Source organism: Myotis lucifugus, unplaced genomic scaffold (genome assembly GCF_000147115.1).
Source record: "Myotis lucifugus unplaced genomic scaffold, Myoluc2.0 scaffold_207, whole genome shotgun sequence".
In the NCBI taxonomy this organism is placed as follows: Eukaryota; Metazoa; Chordata; class Mammalia; order Chiroptera; family Vespertilionidae; genus Myotis; species Myotis lucifugus.
This window is the reverse complement of record NW_005871255.1, coordinates 2,186,079-2,201,847: the sequence shown is the minus strand read 5'-3', so window position 1 is coordinate 2,201,847 and position 15,769 is coordinate 2,186,079. Positions and strand designations below refer to the sequence as shown.

The 15,769-nt window shown below is 38.0% G+C and overlaps 1 protein-coding gene across 2 annotated transcripts in view; it reads right to left on the bottom strand.

Moving 5' to 3' along the window:
* The window catches only part of BBOF1 (basal body orientation factor 1), a 45,714-nt gene that overhangs the window by 4,481 nt on the left and 25,464 nt on the right, over positions 1 to 15,769 (bottom strand). Inside the window, exons 7-11 of one of the 2 annotated variants that reach the window (XM_014463376.2) lie at positions 14,152 to 14,296; positions 10,748 to 11,241; positions 7,723 to 7,824; positions 3,485 to 3,559; positions 2,420 to 2,534 (exon numbers count right to left, since the gene is read on the bottom strand). In XM_014463376.2, coding sequence (XP_014318862.1) covers positions 2,420 to 2,534; positions 3,485 to 3,559; positions 7,723 to 7,824; positions 10,748 to 11,241; positions 14,152 to 14,296 — 931 coding nt within the window. Of the gene's footprint in view, positions 1 to 2,089; positions 2,535 to 3,484; positions 3,560 to 7,722; positions 7,825 to 10,747; positions 11,242 to 14,151; positions 14,297 to 15,769 lie in introns of those variants that run through there. The other variant, XM_023761336.1, reaches the window with a different exon arrangement.

The following is a 15,769-nucleotide window of genomic DNA, read 5'->3' as shown; positions in this document are numbered from 1 at the left end:
CTCTCTCTCTCTCTCTCTCTCTCTCTCTCTCTCTCTCTCTCTCTATCTCTCCCTCTCTCTCCCCCTCCCTCCCTCCCTCCCTTTCTTCAAAATCAAAAAAACATATTTGAAATAAAAGAAATGCTTTGACAGATTCTTTTGCTACCATTAATTCAACTATGTCTTTGATGTAGCTAAGCTTTAAGTCAAATAGATATTGATATGCTAATCAAAACAGCTTCTGCCTTTTTGCTCTACATTCAATTGAATCCCATCTTTCTGATGCAGTTTTCACCCAGTGAACAAGGAGAAGGCTTCTGGCTCAGGTAGAGTAAGTAATCTCTGGTCCCTAGCCAGATGATATAGGTCATTTATTTTTCTGTTTCCCTTCAGTCATATGGATAATGCTGACCTACTCCATAGGAGTTACTCAGTGAATTAAGGATAGTGAAAACCTTGAAAATGTTTGTACACTCTACATAATTTAGGCTTATTACTACCACCTAGTGATAGAATATCAAAATCTTCAGTCACTTAAGGCAGTGATTTTCAACCTTTTTCATTTCATGGTACACATAAACTAATTACTAAAAATTTATATTTTTTGCCAAGCTGACAAAAAATTGGTATAATTTTGATTGATTTACAAAAAAATAATAAGAATAATTACCTACCCTTTTTGCTCCAAAATTACTTTTTTCAAAATCAGGTGCATATACTTATAAGGATTTTTGGTACCCAGAATTAACCAATCAGATACAACCTTATTATGCAACATGACCAATAAGTTGCAACTCTATTATATGACCTATATATTTATGGTTCAAGAGAGGGCATTCGCCTTTGAGACAGCATGGAGGGACCTGGAGAGTATTATGCTAAGTGCAATAAGCCAGTCAGAGAAAGACAAGTATCACATGATCTCACTCATGTGGAATCTAATGAACAAAATAAACTGATGAATAAAATGAATCCAGAGACATAGAAGCGTAGAACAGACTGTGGAATCTCAGAGGGAAGGCAGGGGAGTGTGGGTGGGTGGTAAGTGATCAACCAAAGAACTTGTATACATGTATGCATAACCCATGGACACAGACCATAGGGTGGTGAAGGCTGGGACTTGGGGGTGGGGGTAAAGGTGGGCAGGCAGGCTAGAAGGGGTCAGTGGGGGGAAGGGGAAAATGGGACAAATGAAATACTTTCAACAATAAAGATTTAATTTAAAAAAGGGGGGTGGGCATTCACACCAGACAGCTATTTTGTGTTGGCTACTGTCATTCTTTTATTTGGCAATCTAAGGAAAAAGAGGTCAGTGCTCCTGACTAGTCAGGTTTTGCATATTTTAAAAATTCTTATGGCACACCAGTTGAAAATCACTGAGTTAAGGTGACTAGAATTTTAATAAAATACATTTATGACCCTACTGGGTCTTCCTGATTTATTTTGTTTTATTTCAGTTTTGCCTTCCTAAAGATGAGGCAGTAGAAATTTATAGAATGTCCCTTGTTTTATCTCTTATCACAGCTGGCAACTGATAGTGATATTTAATCCAATCCAACAACTAGAGGCTGGATTGAATAAAAGGTCATACTCTCTAAATTACAAGTGGAATTGAATCACAGAGACTCCTAAATTTTCCTTACATTTAACAGAAATCACTTTTTAAATAATACTAATCAGGAGACAGCCAATCAATGATTCTCTCTTATCATTGATGTTTCTCCCTTCCTCTATGAAATCAATAAAAATATATTTTAAAAAATACTCATCAGAATCATGAAAATGGCAGGTATAATTAAATTAGAAGATGTTTCAATATTTAAAAAAAGAAGAATTGTGTTCCTGTAATTGGAATCAATTTATTTGGTTAGTCACTTGCTACTCAGAAGTTTCTTATTTCTTAAATAGAAAAAACAATTGTACAGTTGTTTATGCTAGTAGCAGCTAAAAAAATGAGTGTTTTGTCTTCATTTTGCTCTGATGTGGCCTCATTCTCTGATTTTACATTGTACTAATTATGAATAACAAGCACAAATAAAAAGCTCTTAAAAAAAAATGGTGCCATACTTACTTATACCAGTAAGGCCTCTGTCCCCTACCTGTAGTGACTTAGACTTCCCGCCTCTGTCCAAAGCCAAGAGTTCAATGGGTCGTTATGTTTTAATTCTTACATAAAAGATAGTACATATGTTGGCTAGGCTGTGGATTTCAAAAGGCAATTTATGTGTTTTCAACACTAAGAGGCAAAACATGCATTTGCATTAAGTATATGCCTGCCTTATGTGGATAGTTATAAAAATGTCCACAATCTCATACTAGTATTAATACTCATTTCACTGATACTTGAGATAGTAGAGCTAAAGAACTGTGACTTAGCAAGAAGCTCATGGGGAAAGGTAACAGTTATATGTATTGTTTGGTTAGATTACAGACTCCTTACCATGTCAGACTCATGTGATCCTTTCTGAATATTGGATATTACCAGTTCATGAGAAGAGTCTGAGATTGGTACTTGCTGGGTGATGAACGTTTGATCTTGAAGCTTACTTTCATCCCTTAAATAAAGACAAAGAGACCTGTCAACAACCATGCACACATGGAATCTAGTTCAGAACAATAGAACCATTGTGATCAGGCTCATGTTCATTGCTTTGTCAAGAAAGACTTTACTGACAGAAACATGAAGTATTCCTGGCTTGTGTGAGTGCTCCTTCCTTGGCCTCCAGTAGTTTCCTCACACCCATGCTCTGATAGAGGATAGTAGAAAATGAGAAGATTAATGCAGAAAAGTCATCAAAACAGAAAGTGGATCTACAGTCTTTGCCAACTCGTGCCTACCTGGATCAGACAGTTGTGCCTATCTTATTACAGGGACTTGCTGTGCTTGCAAAGGAAAGACCACCAAATCCCATTGAATTTCTAGCATCATATCTTTTAAAAAACAAGGCACAGTTTGAAGATCGAAACTAATTGGGAAGAACAGAAAAATTTGGTTTCTACTATAGATTTACATGATTAAGAGGCAGCTTTAATTGCCATGATTTCCCCCACCCCTTTTTGGAAGTATAAGAACCTTCAGGACAACAACTTGTTCTTGGAGTTGCAGAAGAAAACATATTTCCCTTATTTTGATTTAATCACCATACTTATATTTAAAGAGTGTATTATGTGCAATTTTTTCTCAGATTGTCTTTAACTTTGTTTTTAAAATGACCTTCAAACCATTGTGATCAGGCTCATGTTCATTGCTTTGTCAAGAAAGACTTTACTTTTGCCCTGGCCAGATGGCTCAGTTGGTTGGAGCATCATCCCATACACCAAAAGGTTATGGGTTTGATCCCTGTCAGGGCACAACCTAGATTGTGGGTTCGATTCTGAGTCAGGGCACATAGAGGAGGCAACTGATTGATGCTTCTCTCACACATTGATGTTTCTCCCTTCCTCTCTAGAATCAATTAAAAAATCATATTCTTGGATGAGGATTTTTTAAAAAGAGAGACCTTACCCAAATTCCTCTGTTTGTCCATTGTCTGGAACAACATATTCTGAACCTGGAGGTCTAGAGCTCTGATTATATTTCCTGTGGTGGGTAAAAGTTAACAATGAGGCAGTGTCTCCTTGTGCCCTTATTTCAACTCTAAAAGTGCTAAATTAATGCTTCTATTGGATGGGCTTCTCATTTTCAAAAAAATGATCTTTTACACACACATAGAGGCAGTGTAATGTTAGGCAAGTTAATATAAACTTATAGTCTCTTAAAGTTGAGACATGTTGAACTTAAGAAATGGGAAATATTTATGGAGATGATCATGATGATGCTACATAACAGCTATTAATGGTGATGGGCAAGGTTAAACCTGAGTACTGACCAAAACAAAACAAACATAAAACATGGCTAGAAAAATTTCCTTCCTATAAAAAGAACCACAGAACACAGCATAAATGGAGAGACATCGTATAAAAATTTCTCTCATACTTTGGCAAGTCTGATTAAAACACAGGAAATAAACATATCACTAAGTCAATATTTTAATTTGAAAGTGAGCTTAACAGTTACAAAAAGTATAGTAGGTTTTTTTTGTTTTGTTTTTTGCCAGCAGATAAAGATACATATCTCACTCCTAAAACTTGCCCTCAACTAGGTGTACATGAAAGAAGCATAAACCTATTCAAAATCTGGCTATCCTCGCCCTAGCTGGGTAGTTTAGTTGGTTAGCGCATTTTCTTTGTCCTGATATGCCAAGGTTGTGGGTTCAATCCCCGGTCAAGGCACGTACAAGAAGCAACAAATGAATGCATAAATAAGTGGAACAACAAATCAATGTTTCTCAAGTCAATTTTTTTAACCCATTCAAAATCTGGCTATCTTAAATAGTCTAATAATGTACTTTAGATACTACCAGTGCCTAAGTTATAGCCAGAGTTGTTGCTGATGCATTAGAGTACAGTTTATTGATTATACTAGTACATACCCCTTTGACTTAGCTCACTCACAAAGAAAAATACTGAACTATTGGATTTAAATCATATACAATCTACTGTGAATTCTTACCAACTTCCTAATTAATCTACTTTCCTTGGTAGACTTTTTATCATTTAATTCCTCCCTAATATTAGGTTTCTTACTTAATCTCATCTTTATCTCAACATTTCACTATTCTATTCCTATAGTCTTTTTCCTTCATCTAACACTGGCATGAGATTCCAGTAGGTTTAGACATGGTTTCATTGCGGCCAGGTTCAAGTTCATTACTAAGATTTCACTCAATTTCCTGTTTCTCCAGTATTGAAAACAACACAGTATGGAACTCAAGGCCTGGAACTCAGGCTGTATTCCCTGGGAGAAGTCAACTCACAATGAGACAGACATTCAGTACTTATAGTCTAGATCAGTGATGGCGAACCTTTTGAGTTCGGCGTGTCAGCATTTTGAAAAACCCCAACTTAACTCTGGTGCCGTGTCACATACAGAAATTTTTTGATATTTGCAACCATAGTAAAACAAAGACATATTTTTGATATTTATTTTATATATTTAAATGCCATTTAACAAAGAAAAATCAACCAAAAAAATGAGTTCGCCTGTCACCTCTGACATGCGTGCATAGGTTCGCCATCACTGGTCTAGATTGTACCTCCACATCTTCAAAAGACTACCAGAGACACAAAGAAACTTCAAAGTCCTTTATATTCCATTTAGCCAATACTTTAAACTCTTGTTTAGTTGTACTCTTCTTTGTTCCTCTGTTTATTAATTGTGGTTATTCCTAAAGGTTCTAGCCTGAGCCCTTTACTTTTCTACCTACATCCACTTTCCTAAACTCAACTACCAATTTTCATTAAACATGCTCAAATCTCTCTCCCTAAACTATCACCTGTACTCCAAACACTATTTATACATGCCTTAAGTATTTTTTACTTCAATATTGCCATCATCTCCAATTTGACACTGAAAATACTACTTTCTGTTTCTTCTGCCTAGAATGATTTTTCTCCCTTTTTTAGTCCGACTTACCTTTTAGAGGTCAGCTCAAGCTTTTATTTCCTCAGAAATATTTCTGACCTCAATTAGGTCAGATTCCCCTAATCAAGGCTCTCATACCACTCCTTTGAGCCTATGTCATAGTTGTACTTTCAAATATATTTATGTGATGATTTGAATAATGACTTTCTTCCCACATAAACCATGAACTCCCTGGTATTAGGCATGTCTTTATTTGCCCACCATGATATCCTCAGTAAATAGCAGCACTCAATATGTATTTGTTAAATGACTCGGATAGATTAAATAAAATTTAAATATTTCCCTCACATTGGCTTTTCAGATTTTTCATTTGACTTTAATACTGCCATTCTTTTATTTCTTAATCTAAAAACTTAAACGTTTACACTTTGTTGTCTTTATTCCTTTTGTCCTTTATCACTAAGCTATTTCTCCTTCCCGTCTTTCAGCTTCCTTTTTTCTGACTGCTCCCACTCTTACCTAACCCCCTCACTACCACATGAGTAGTGCAGCAGCTTCTGCTGGTCCCCACCTCTATTTCTGTCCTCCAAGCCATCATATTGTCTTTGTTAGGTTCCAGTCAGCTCTGAGAACAATAACCTGTGAGCCCTTCCAGTGAAAGTATGAGAGTATGGCTTATTGCTCTTTGTATTCCTTTAAGATAAAGGAGAAAAATATGTTACACTGCTCTAGAATCTACACTAGCATAAGTTCAGGCTTTTCTGCATGGTTTTTAAAGGCTCATCATAATATAATCTATAGATTAATCCTTATTTCTTATTACTAATTATTCTCTAGCACAGTGGTTCTCAACCTTCCTAATGCCGCGACTCTTTAATACAGTTCCTCATGTTGTGGTGACCCCCCAACCATAAAATTATTTTCGTTGCTACTTCATAACTGTAATTTTGCTACTGTTATGAATCATAATGTAAATATCTGATATGCAGGATGTATTTTCATTATTACAAATTGAACATAATTAAAGCATAGTGATTAATTACAAAAACAATATGTGTTTTCCGATGGTCTTAGGCGACCCCTGTGAATGGGTCATTCGACCCCCAAAGGGGTCTCGACCCACAGGTTGAGAACCGCTGATCTAGCATTACCACACTTCTTCAAGCTAGGCAGTTTTTCCTCAATGTTCCCAAAATACCTGATACCCATTTCTACCTTGGGCTTTTGCTTATGCTGTCTACTTTGCCCCTTGCCTAATGTGTCCTGCCCCCTATCTCAACTATTCCACTCTCTTACAAGGCACCCACAGAGTCATACTTCCTGTCTTTCTGACGGAAGTCTTCCTCCCTGACTACTCTAGCCCATTGACATACTGTCTGAACTCCAATTGTACTTTATTGTTCCATCTATTTTTTTCCTTGTTATTTTTGGTTTTGTTTGATCTCTTTGAGATCAAAGGCAATGTCTCTTAATTCTGTTGAATCCCCAGAATACCTAACATAGTGCCAAGCACATAACAGGCAATCAGTAAGTGGTTGATTAATTTTACCCACTTTATAGTTCATTACCAGGGTTATAGTTACTGATAAAACATAGTGGAGAGAGTGAAAACAAATCATTAAGAAGAATTATTTTAGCCTGGCTGGTGTTGCTCAGTGGTTGAGCTTCGACCCATGAACCAGGAGATCAAGGTTCAATTACCCATCAAGGCACATGTCCGGGTTGTGGGTTTGATCCCCAGTAGGGGGTGTGCAGGAAGCAGAGCGATGATTCTCATCGTTGATGTTTTTTCTTTTATCTCTCTCTCCCTCTCCCTTCCTCCCTCTGAAATCGTTTTTTTTAATTAAAAATAATTTTAAAAATATCTTTAGATTTTTGTTTCCCTTTTTAGGTCTTTTCCTTGGTATTAGAGAGTCTCTTGTTAGGTAATAAGAGATTCTCTCTTATTAGAGATTAATAATCAGCTTAAAAAACCATTTACTTATCTTTGTAGACCAATAAAATCTTAACAATTGTTATGCTTCTCTACATTACCGCTCATTCAGCTGTGCAATATTGTACCTTCTTAGCAAGCATTACCTTAAACATCTAAAATTAATCTCTTTTCTACCCCCTTATTTATTTATTTCTGAGAATTGCTTAGCTAAGTGGTATGACCCTTTTATATTTTCTGATCTTTTCCTAATCCTTTCATTCTAAGTGAGAATAAGTTCATTATTCCTAAATGATTTTAAGGATTGATGACAACTTGGTATTTTACTACAGAAACAGGAATTTACCTGGGACCAAAACCATTCATTTTTGCAAAAAGCAATCGTAAGACTTTCTCCTTCTGCTCCCAAGTCAAATCTCCAATATCCACATTTCCTTGAATATCTGTCCTGAAGAATATCAAAGGAAAAGGAAAAATATGGTCAAAGTAAGCATCTCCTTTTTTTGAAAAATATAAAATATGTACATATGAGAAAAGAAAATTTCCAAAATATGTAAATATGAGAAAAGAAAATATCTCCCTCTCCCTTCTTCTCTGAAATCAATAAAAATATATTTTTTAAAAAGAAATAAAACTAACACAAGTGCTCTATATGCAAAAAATTTCTCACATTATACATCAATACTCACTCTACATGTAAGCCGACCTGGTTCATGGGTTGGTTGGTGCTCAACCACTGAGCCACGGCATGTTAGTTTTCTTTAAAAGTTTAGGTTTTGCCCAACCAGCTCAGGGGTTGAGTGTCGACCTATGAACCAGGAGGTCACAGTTCAATTCCAGGTCAGGGCAAATATCCGGATTTCAGGCTCCATCCTCAGTGTGGAGCATGCAGGAGGCAGCCGATCAATGATTCTCTCTCATTATTGATGTTTCTCTCTCTCTTTCTCCCTCTCCCTTCTCTAAAATCAATAAAAAATATTTTCAAATAAGTTTAGGTTTTGCTTTATTATCACCATATACTTCAACTGTCCCTCTCCAATCTGCCTTTTAAGCCTCTTAAAAATCATTTACTTACCCTAACCAGTTTGGCTCAGTGGATAGAGTGTCAGCCTGAGGACTAAAGGGTCCCTCCCGGGCTCGATTCCAGTCAAGGGCATGTACCTTGGTTGCAGGCACATCCCCAGTAGGGAGTGTGCAGGAGGCAGCTGATCAATGTTTCTCTCTCATCGATGTTTCTAAGTCTCTATCCCTCTCCCTTCCTCTCTGTAAAAAATCAATAATATGTGTGTGTGTGTGTGTGTGTGTATACATATATATATATATATTTTTTAATCATTTACTTATCTTTTACTTTCCTATTGACTCTACCTGCCCTGCTGAGGGTTTATAGGGGGAAGAGTGCTCTAACAGATAGAAAAGCTAAGGAAGCAATTAATAGGAAACTGAGGTTAAGGTGACAAGTTGCTCAATAGCAGAAATGTCACACAAAAGGCAGAATAGGAAGAGTCCTGTTTCCTCAGTAACAATGTATAGAATCAGTTTATGTACCTTCCTCTGAAAACTAATATACTACTTAATATACATAGACAAAAAAATTTTAATATATTTTTATTGATTTCAGAGAGGAACGGAGAGGAAGAGAGAGATAGAAACATCCATGATGAAAGGGGATCATTGATTGGCTGCCTCCTGCACATTGGACCAAGCTTACAACCCAGGCATGTGCCCTTGACCAGAATCGAACCTGGGACCCTTTGGTCCATAGGCCGATGCTCTATCCACTGAGCCAAACTGGCTGGGCCATAGACAAAAAACTTTAAAAGAAACTGCCTTATATTTGATAGGGACTCAACTTGCTTGGCATTAAATAAATTAGAGGGAATTGTAGAGGATCTGTTGGTAAAAAAGAGTGTTATTACAGACTTCTGAATACAGAAAGAAGATTTAAAAATTATACACTGTGTGGACGTTTTTGAAGAAGAGTCTTATCTTTCAGAAGCTATTAACCATGTCTAACCTTTCCAGCAGCTAATTTAAAAGAGCATACAAATTAATCCACCATAAAATAATTTAAGGCAGAAAATACATTTGGAAGCATTCTTAGTAAGATGTTAAGTACATAGAGGTCTGGAGTCCTTTTAAGTTTCTTGACTTAAGGCCTTTGAAGAATCTAATTTCATTGGGATATAAAACATAATTTTAACAATAATCTTTAAAAATGCACCATAATTTAATCCGTGGTTTATAGGGGGAAGAGTGCTCCAACAGATAGAAATGCTAAGGAAGCAATTAATCATAGTATATAATCTACAACTGTTTCAAGTATTCTGCTACCTTTATCATAGTAGCAGTACATCTCAAGGAAACTTGTGGGGACTTTTGGTTAATACAATGATAGGGGCACTACTGGGTGTCTTCCAATCCAAGGGACAGTTCTGTATAAGAAAGAATTGTTACAATGAATTGTTACTGGTATATTGATTTTTTAAATAATATGTTAGGTATTATTACCTATAAATTTCATCTCAGAATAGTAAAGGGAATATCTATATATATAAATCTATATATATAAAAGCCTAAGCAACTGAATGACCAAGCAACCTAATGACCGTTTGACCGTTTGCTATGATGCGCACTGACCACCAGGGGGCAGACGCTCGAGCAGCTGCCCCCTGGTGTTCAGTGCATTCCCACAGCTCAATGCTGGTAAGTGCACCTGTGGTGGAGCAAGCCTCTCCCACCTCCATAGCAGCACTGAGCAGCAGCTGCGGCAGGCGCAGTGGGTCAGGATGAGCGGGAGCAGCGCGGCACCACTTTGTGCACTACTACATCCCTAGGGGGATGTCGGACTGCCAGTTTCGGCTCGATCCCAGCAAGCCAGCCTGCGAAACCAGCAGTCCGACATCTCTCGAGGGGTCCCAGATTGTGAGAGGGCGCAGGCCAGGCTGAGAGACCTCACTGGTGCACGAATCCGTGCACTGGGCCTCTAATTATAAAATATTTATGAAAGTATGTTTATAAAAAATGTTTAACCTGAATCTAATTAAACCTTTGTAACTAGTTTATAGGAAACAAAATAAAAGAGCATGTTAAAAGATACTGCAATGACATTCTATGGGAAAAAGTAATCTAGTCTCTTTAACAGTTTCTCTTATGAAGAAAAGAGGGCACCACTAACAATATTTATTAGGCCCCACAAGCTATGCCAACATAGGGGTTACAAAGATGAGTTAGTTCCTATCCTCAAGTACCTCACTAAGTAATCTACTCAATACTTAGATATTACCAAACTGAATTTTTCAGGGTTCTTATTTCTCTAAAGGCACAAAAATAGCAGCACAAAAGATAAAATATTAAAGTGTTATTAGTACCATTTACTAGCCTCTTTAAGATCCTGGTCCACACTATTGGTGCTGTGCTCTCTGCCATCAAATGTTCGAATTTTGGGATATTCTGTTCTTCCTGCGTACGCCTCTCGCATTTTTAAATTGAAAGCAGCTTGTGCCATCTTCTTATAATGCAACCTGTTAAATGCAATCTCTTGCTTCACTTGGTGTAGAGCATCCAAAAAGAAACTTTCCACTTCTGTTCTCTCATCTAGTATGTTCTTGGCCAGTTTCTTCACTCTATTCATTTCCCTATTCTTCTTCTGAAGCAGGTTCCGCAGTTTGTAAAGTTCAATCTGATCACTTTGGTTATTTACCATTGCCTCCTGCTTCTGTTTTAGAACTTCAGTCTCAAACTCTCTAGTCAGACAACTCAGGGCAGTCTCCAAGCTTACCACCTTCTTCTGAAGATTTTGGATTTGTGACTTCTGCTGGGTAAGTTGCATAACCTTTTCCTTAATCAACAGATCATTGATTTCCTAAAAACAGAAAGAGGTGAGAGATTTCTTTTTTCTTTAGTCAATTTCAGAACTTAAAAGTTCCTCTCTAATTTCCATTACTTTGTGAGATTTGAGTATGATGCCAAGTTGAGATGGGATATTTTAGAATTCTGTGTATAGAGAGTAAAAAACATCCTAGGGTCCTTGTCTAGACTTGTGAAGACCACTGATTTTGCCAATTAAGAAACTTTCTTTCCCCTAAAATCCTGAAAGGTTAAATATTTTATATTATCAAAAGGGTAATTCCAAAATCAGTATGACTATACAATAAAAACATTAATTTAACAACTATATACTGGAAATTCTGGCAGTTTGCTAATTACCTATCTCAATGTCCATTTTCTCTTTCCTCCTGAGTAATAAAACCCCAATTTTTTTCAGGAAGGCAGTAAACTCAGTTGAAAATTCCCTATCTCCCCTGTGGTTCAGCATAGCGATGTAGGTTCTGATCAATGAGGTGTAAGTAGAAATGTGTGTAGGACTTCCAGGAAGACCCCTAAAGGGAGGGGCATATATTTTTCCTTCTTGTCCTTCCTTCCTGCTATTTTAGTAATGATTAGAGCTCCAGCAGCTGCTGTAGGCCATGAGGTGACTTTGAGGATGTAAGCCACATGCTGCAGAGCAGAGTTAAGGAACCTGGGCTCTGTTGGCTTTGTGGCACTACCATTCCAGTTCTGACTTCCTTTAGGTGACAGAATAAACCCTTATGTGATGATGCCTCTGTTGTCAGAGCTGTTACAGCCGAACCTGTTCCTAAGTGATTCAGAGACCAACTCTAAGCAAAGCGAAATGAGTATTCTCAAGTAGTAGATAATAGGAGTTGTATTTATGTTTCTGATATATCCTTTATAATGCTAAGTCTAATGCTTCTTAGTCATTCAGTAATTAATCTTTTGAGATAAGAAAGGTACATCATTCAGACAGAAGAAAAATGATCCCTTTGTTCTTATGTATCTTTATTATACTCAACTAGAGGCCCAGTGCACAAAAATTTGTGCACTCGAGGGGGGGGGGTCCCCTCAGCCTGGCCTGCACCCATTCACAGTCCAGGACCCCTTGGGGGATGTCCACCTGTCGACTTAGGCCCACTCCCCGGGGGATCAGGCCTAAGCTTGCAGTCAGACATCCTTCTGGCAGCCAGGGAGCCCTCAGGCGATGTCCGACTGAAGGCTTAGGCCCCCAAGGGATCCGGTCTAAACTGTTAGTTGGACATTCTTAGTGCTGCCACGGAGGTGGGAGAGGCTCCTGCCACCACCACTGCACTGGACAGCCATGAGCCAGCTTCTGGCTGAGTGGCACTCCCCATATGGAAATGCACTGACCACCAGGGGGCAGCTCCTACATTGAGCATCTGCCTCCTGGTGGCCAGTGCGCATCATAGCAACCGGTCATTCTGTCGTTCAGTCAATGTGCATATTAGCCTTTTATTATTATTATATAGGATGTCCCTATTTCCCCCCTTTTGCCCCCTCTACCCAGCTCTTGCCCCCACTTCTCTCTGGCCATCACCATACTGTTGTCTGTGTCCATGGGTTGTGCATAGATTTTCTTTGTCTAATCCCTTCTTTAAATTCACTTCTTTAAATTTTTATTTTCAGATAAGTGCTTATAACTGCACTATTATATATTTTCTATTATATCATTTAGAATTAAGATATTTTTTAATTGAACCCTTGTAAATTTTAGCACAATTTAATAAATTATGCTAGAAGCAATTAGGAGATTTTTCATGTAATGCATACACACTTCAATTAATATTTTATTAATCTTCAATTTTTTAATATTTTAATTTGAAATAATCTCATACATGTAAAAAAAAACTATAAAATACTACAGCATATTATATGTACCCTTCACCCAATTCCTTAGGAGTTAATAATTTAAACATAACCATTATGCAACTAACAAAATTTATTTTTCTTATAATCTCTTTAATGTTACTTAATCCATTTACTTTGTTTTTGTTAATCTTCACCCAAGGATATTTTTCCATTGAATTTTAGAGAGAGTGAAGGGATAGGGAGAGATACATTGATTGGTTGCCTCCTGCACATGCTTTGATTGGGACTGGGGATCAAGTCAACAACTGAGGTACATGCCCTTGACTGGAATCAAACCTGGGACCCTTCAGTTCACAGGCTAATGCTCTATCCACTGAGAAAAACAGGCTGCAGCTTAATTCATTTACTTTTAATCTATATGTGTCTTTATATTTAAAGTGGGTTTTGTTTTTGATTCACCCTCATAATCTGTCTTTTAATTGGTGCATTTATGCCACTGACTTTCAGAGTGCTTACTGATAGAGTTAATACCATATCAGGCAGCTCCTGGGGCTTCTGGGGGGGGGCTGCCTTGCTGCCCAGGACCCGCTGATCAACCGAGTACTGGGAGGCAAGGCGGGCCCGGCTCCTGGGGCTTCTGGGGCAGGGCTGCACTGGATAGCAGTGCGCTGGTGGCTCGCACTATCCCACCCTGCCTGTAGTATGCAAATTAGCCGCCACCTTTGTTGGCAGTTAATTTGCATATCGTGCTGATTAGCCAATGGGAGGCATAGCGAAGGTACGGTCAATTACCATGTTTGTCTATTATTAGATAGGATGCTTAGTATTTATCAACTTAATCCTTAAAAAAAAAAAGATAGGGCCCCGCCAGTGTGGCTCAGTGGTTGAGCTTGACTCATGAACCAGGAGGTCATAGTTCAATTCCCAGTCAGGCACATACCTGGGTTTCAGGCTAGATCCCCAGTAGGGGGCATGCAGGAGGCAGCTGATCAATGATTCTCATCATTGATATTTCTATTTCTCTCTCCCTCTACCTTCCTCTCTTTGAAATCAGTAAGAACATATTTTTTAAAAAGATAGGAAACGAAGTCTAAAAGAGAATTGGAACCTTTTGATATAAAAGGGAAGTTTTAGACTCTAGCAACTTCTCAGATTTTTTTTGTAGAGCATCAGCTTCCTTCAGGTGGTAGTCAAGAGCTTTCTGGAGAGAAACATTCTCTTTAAAAACAGCTCTTCCAGCACTGTTCAATTGCCTGAAATAGAGAGACACAAGATTTCAAAACAGAGGTCTAAGTTTCAGATATTACCAAACTAGGACAATTATTGCTTTATCCCCCCAAATTAATGATAAGGACAACCCTGACAGGTTGCTATTATTAACCCCATTTTTAAAAAACATATTTTTACTGATTTCAGAGAGGAAGGGAGAGGGAGAGATAGAAACATCAATGATGAGAGAGAATCATCCATTGGCTGCCTCCTGCACGCCCCCTACTGGGAACCGAGCCCAAAATGCAGGCATGTACCCTTGACCAGATCAAACCTGGGACCCTTCAGTCACAGGCCCACACTCTATCCACTGGGCCAAAAAATTAAGGAATCTACCACAGTCCATTGGTATATGTGTTGAGAACCAGTAAGGAATCTACCACAGTCCTTTGGTATATGTGTTGAGAACCAGTCTAATTTCAAAGCCCAGGTTGTTTTTTTTTTAATATATATATCTGAGTGATAAGATCATAGATTAATTTTATTTATTTTATTTTCTTTTTTTTTTTATTAAATCTTTATTGTTCAGATTACATTTGTTCCTCTTCCCCCCCCCATAACTCCCCTCCTCCCAGTTCCCGCCCCACCCTCCGCCCTCACTCCCCACCCACTGTCCTCATCCATAGGTGCATGATTTTTGTCCAGTCTCTTCCCGCATCTCCCATTCCCCTTTCCCCCCCAAGAATAGTCAGTCCATTCCCTTTCTATGTCCCTGATTCATTATAATCACCAGTTCATTCTGTACATCAGATTATTTATTCACTTGATTCTTAGATTCACTTGTTGATAGATGCATGTTTGTTGTTCACAATTTGTATCTTTACCTTTTTCTTCTTCCTCTTCTTAAAGGATACCGTTCAGCATTTCGTATAATACTGGTTTAGTGGTGATGAACTCCTTTAGCTTTTCCTTATCTGTGAAGCTCTTTATCTGACCTTCAATTCTGAATGATAGCTTTGCTGGATAAAGTAATCTTGGTTGTAGGTTCTTGGAATTCATCACTTTGAATATTTCTTGCCATTCCCTTCTGGCCTGCAAAGTTTCTGTTGAGAAATCAGCTGACAGTCGTATGGGTATTCCCTTGTAGGTAATTGAGTCTCTTTCTCTTGCTGCTTTTAAGATTCTCTCTTTGTCTTTTGCTCTTGGCATTTTAATGATGATGTGTCTTGGTGTGGTCCTCTTTGGATTCCTTTTGTTTGGGGTTCTCTGCGCTTCTTGGACCTGTAAGTCCATTTCTTTCACCAGGTGGGGGAAGTTTTCTGCCATTATTTCTTCAAATAGGTTTTCAATATCTTGCTGTCTCTCATCTTCTGGCACCCCTATAATTCTGATATTAGTGCGCTTGAAGCTGTCCCAGAGGCTCCTTACACTATCTTCGTATTTTCGGATTCTTTTTTCTTTTTTTTTTTTTAATATATTTTTATTGATTTTTTACAGAGAGGAAGGGAGAGGGATAG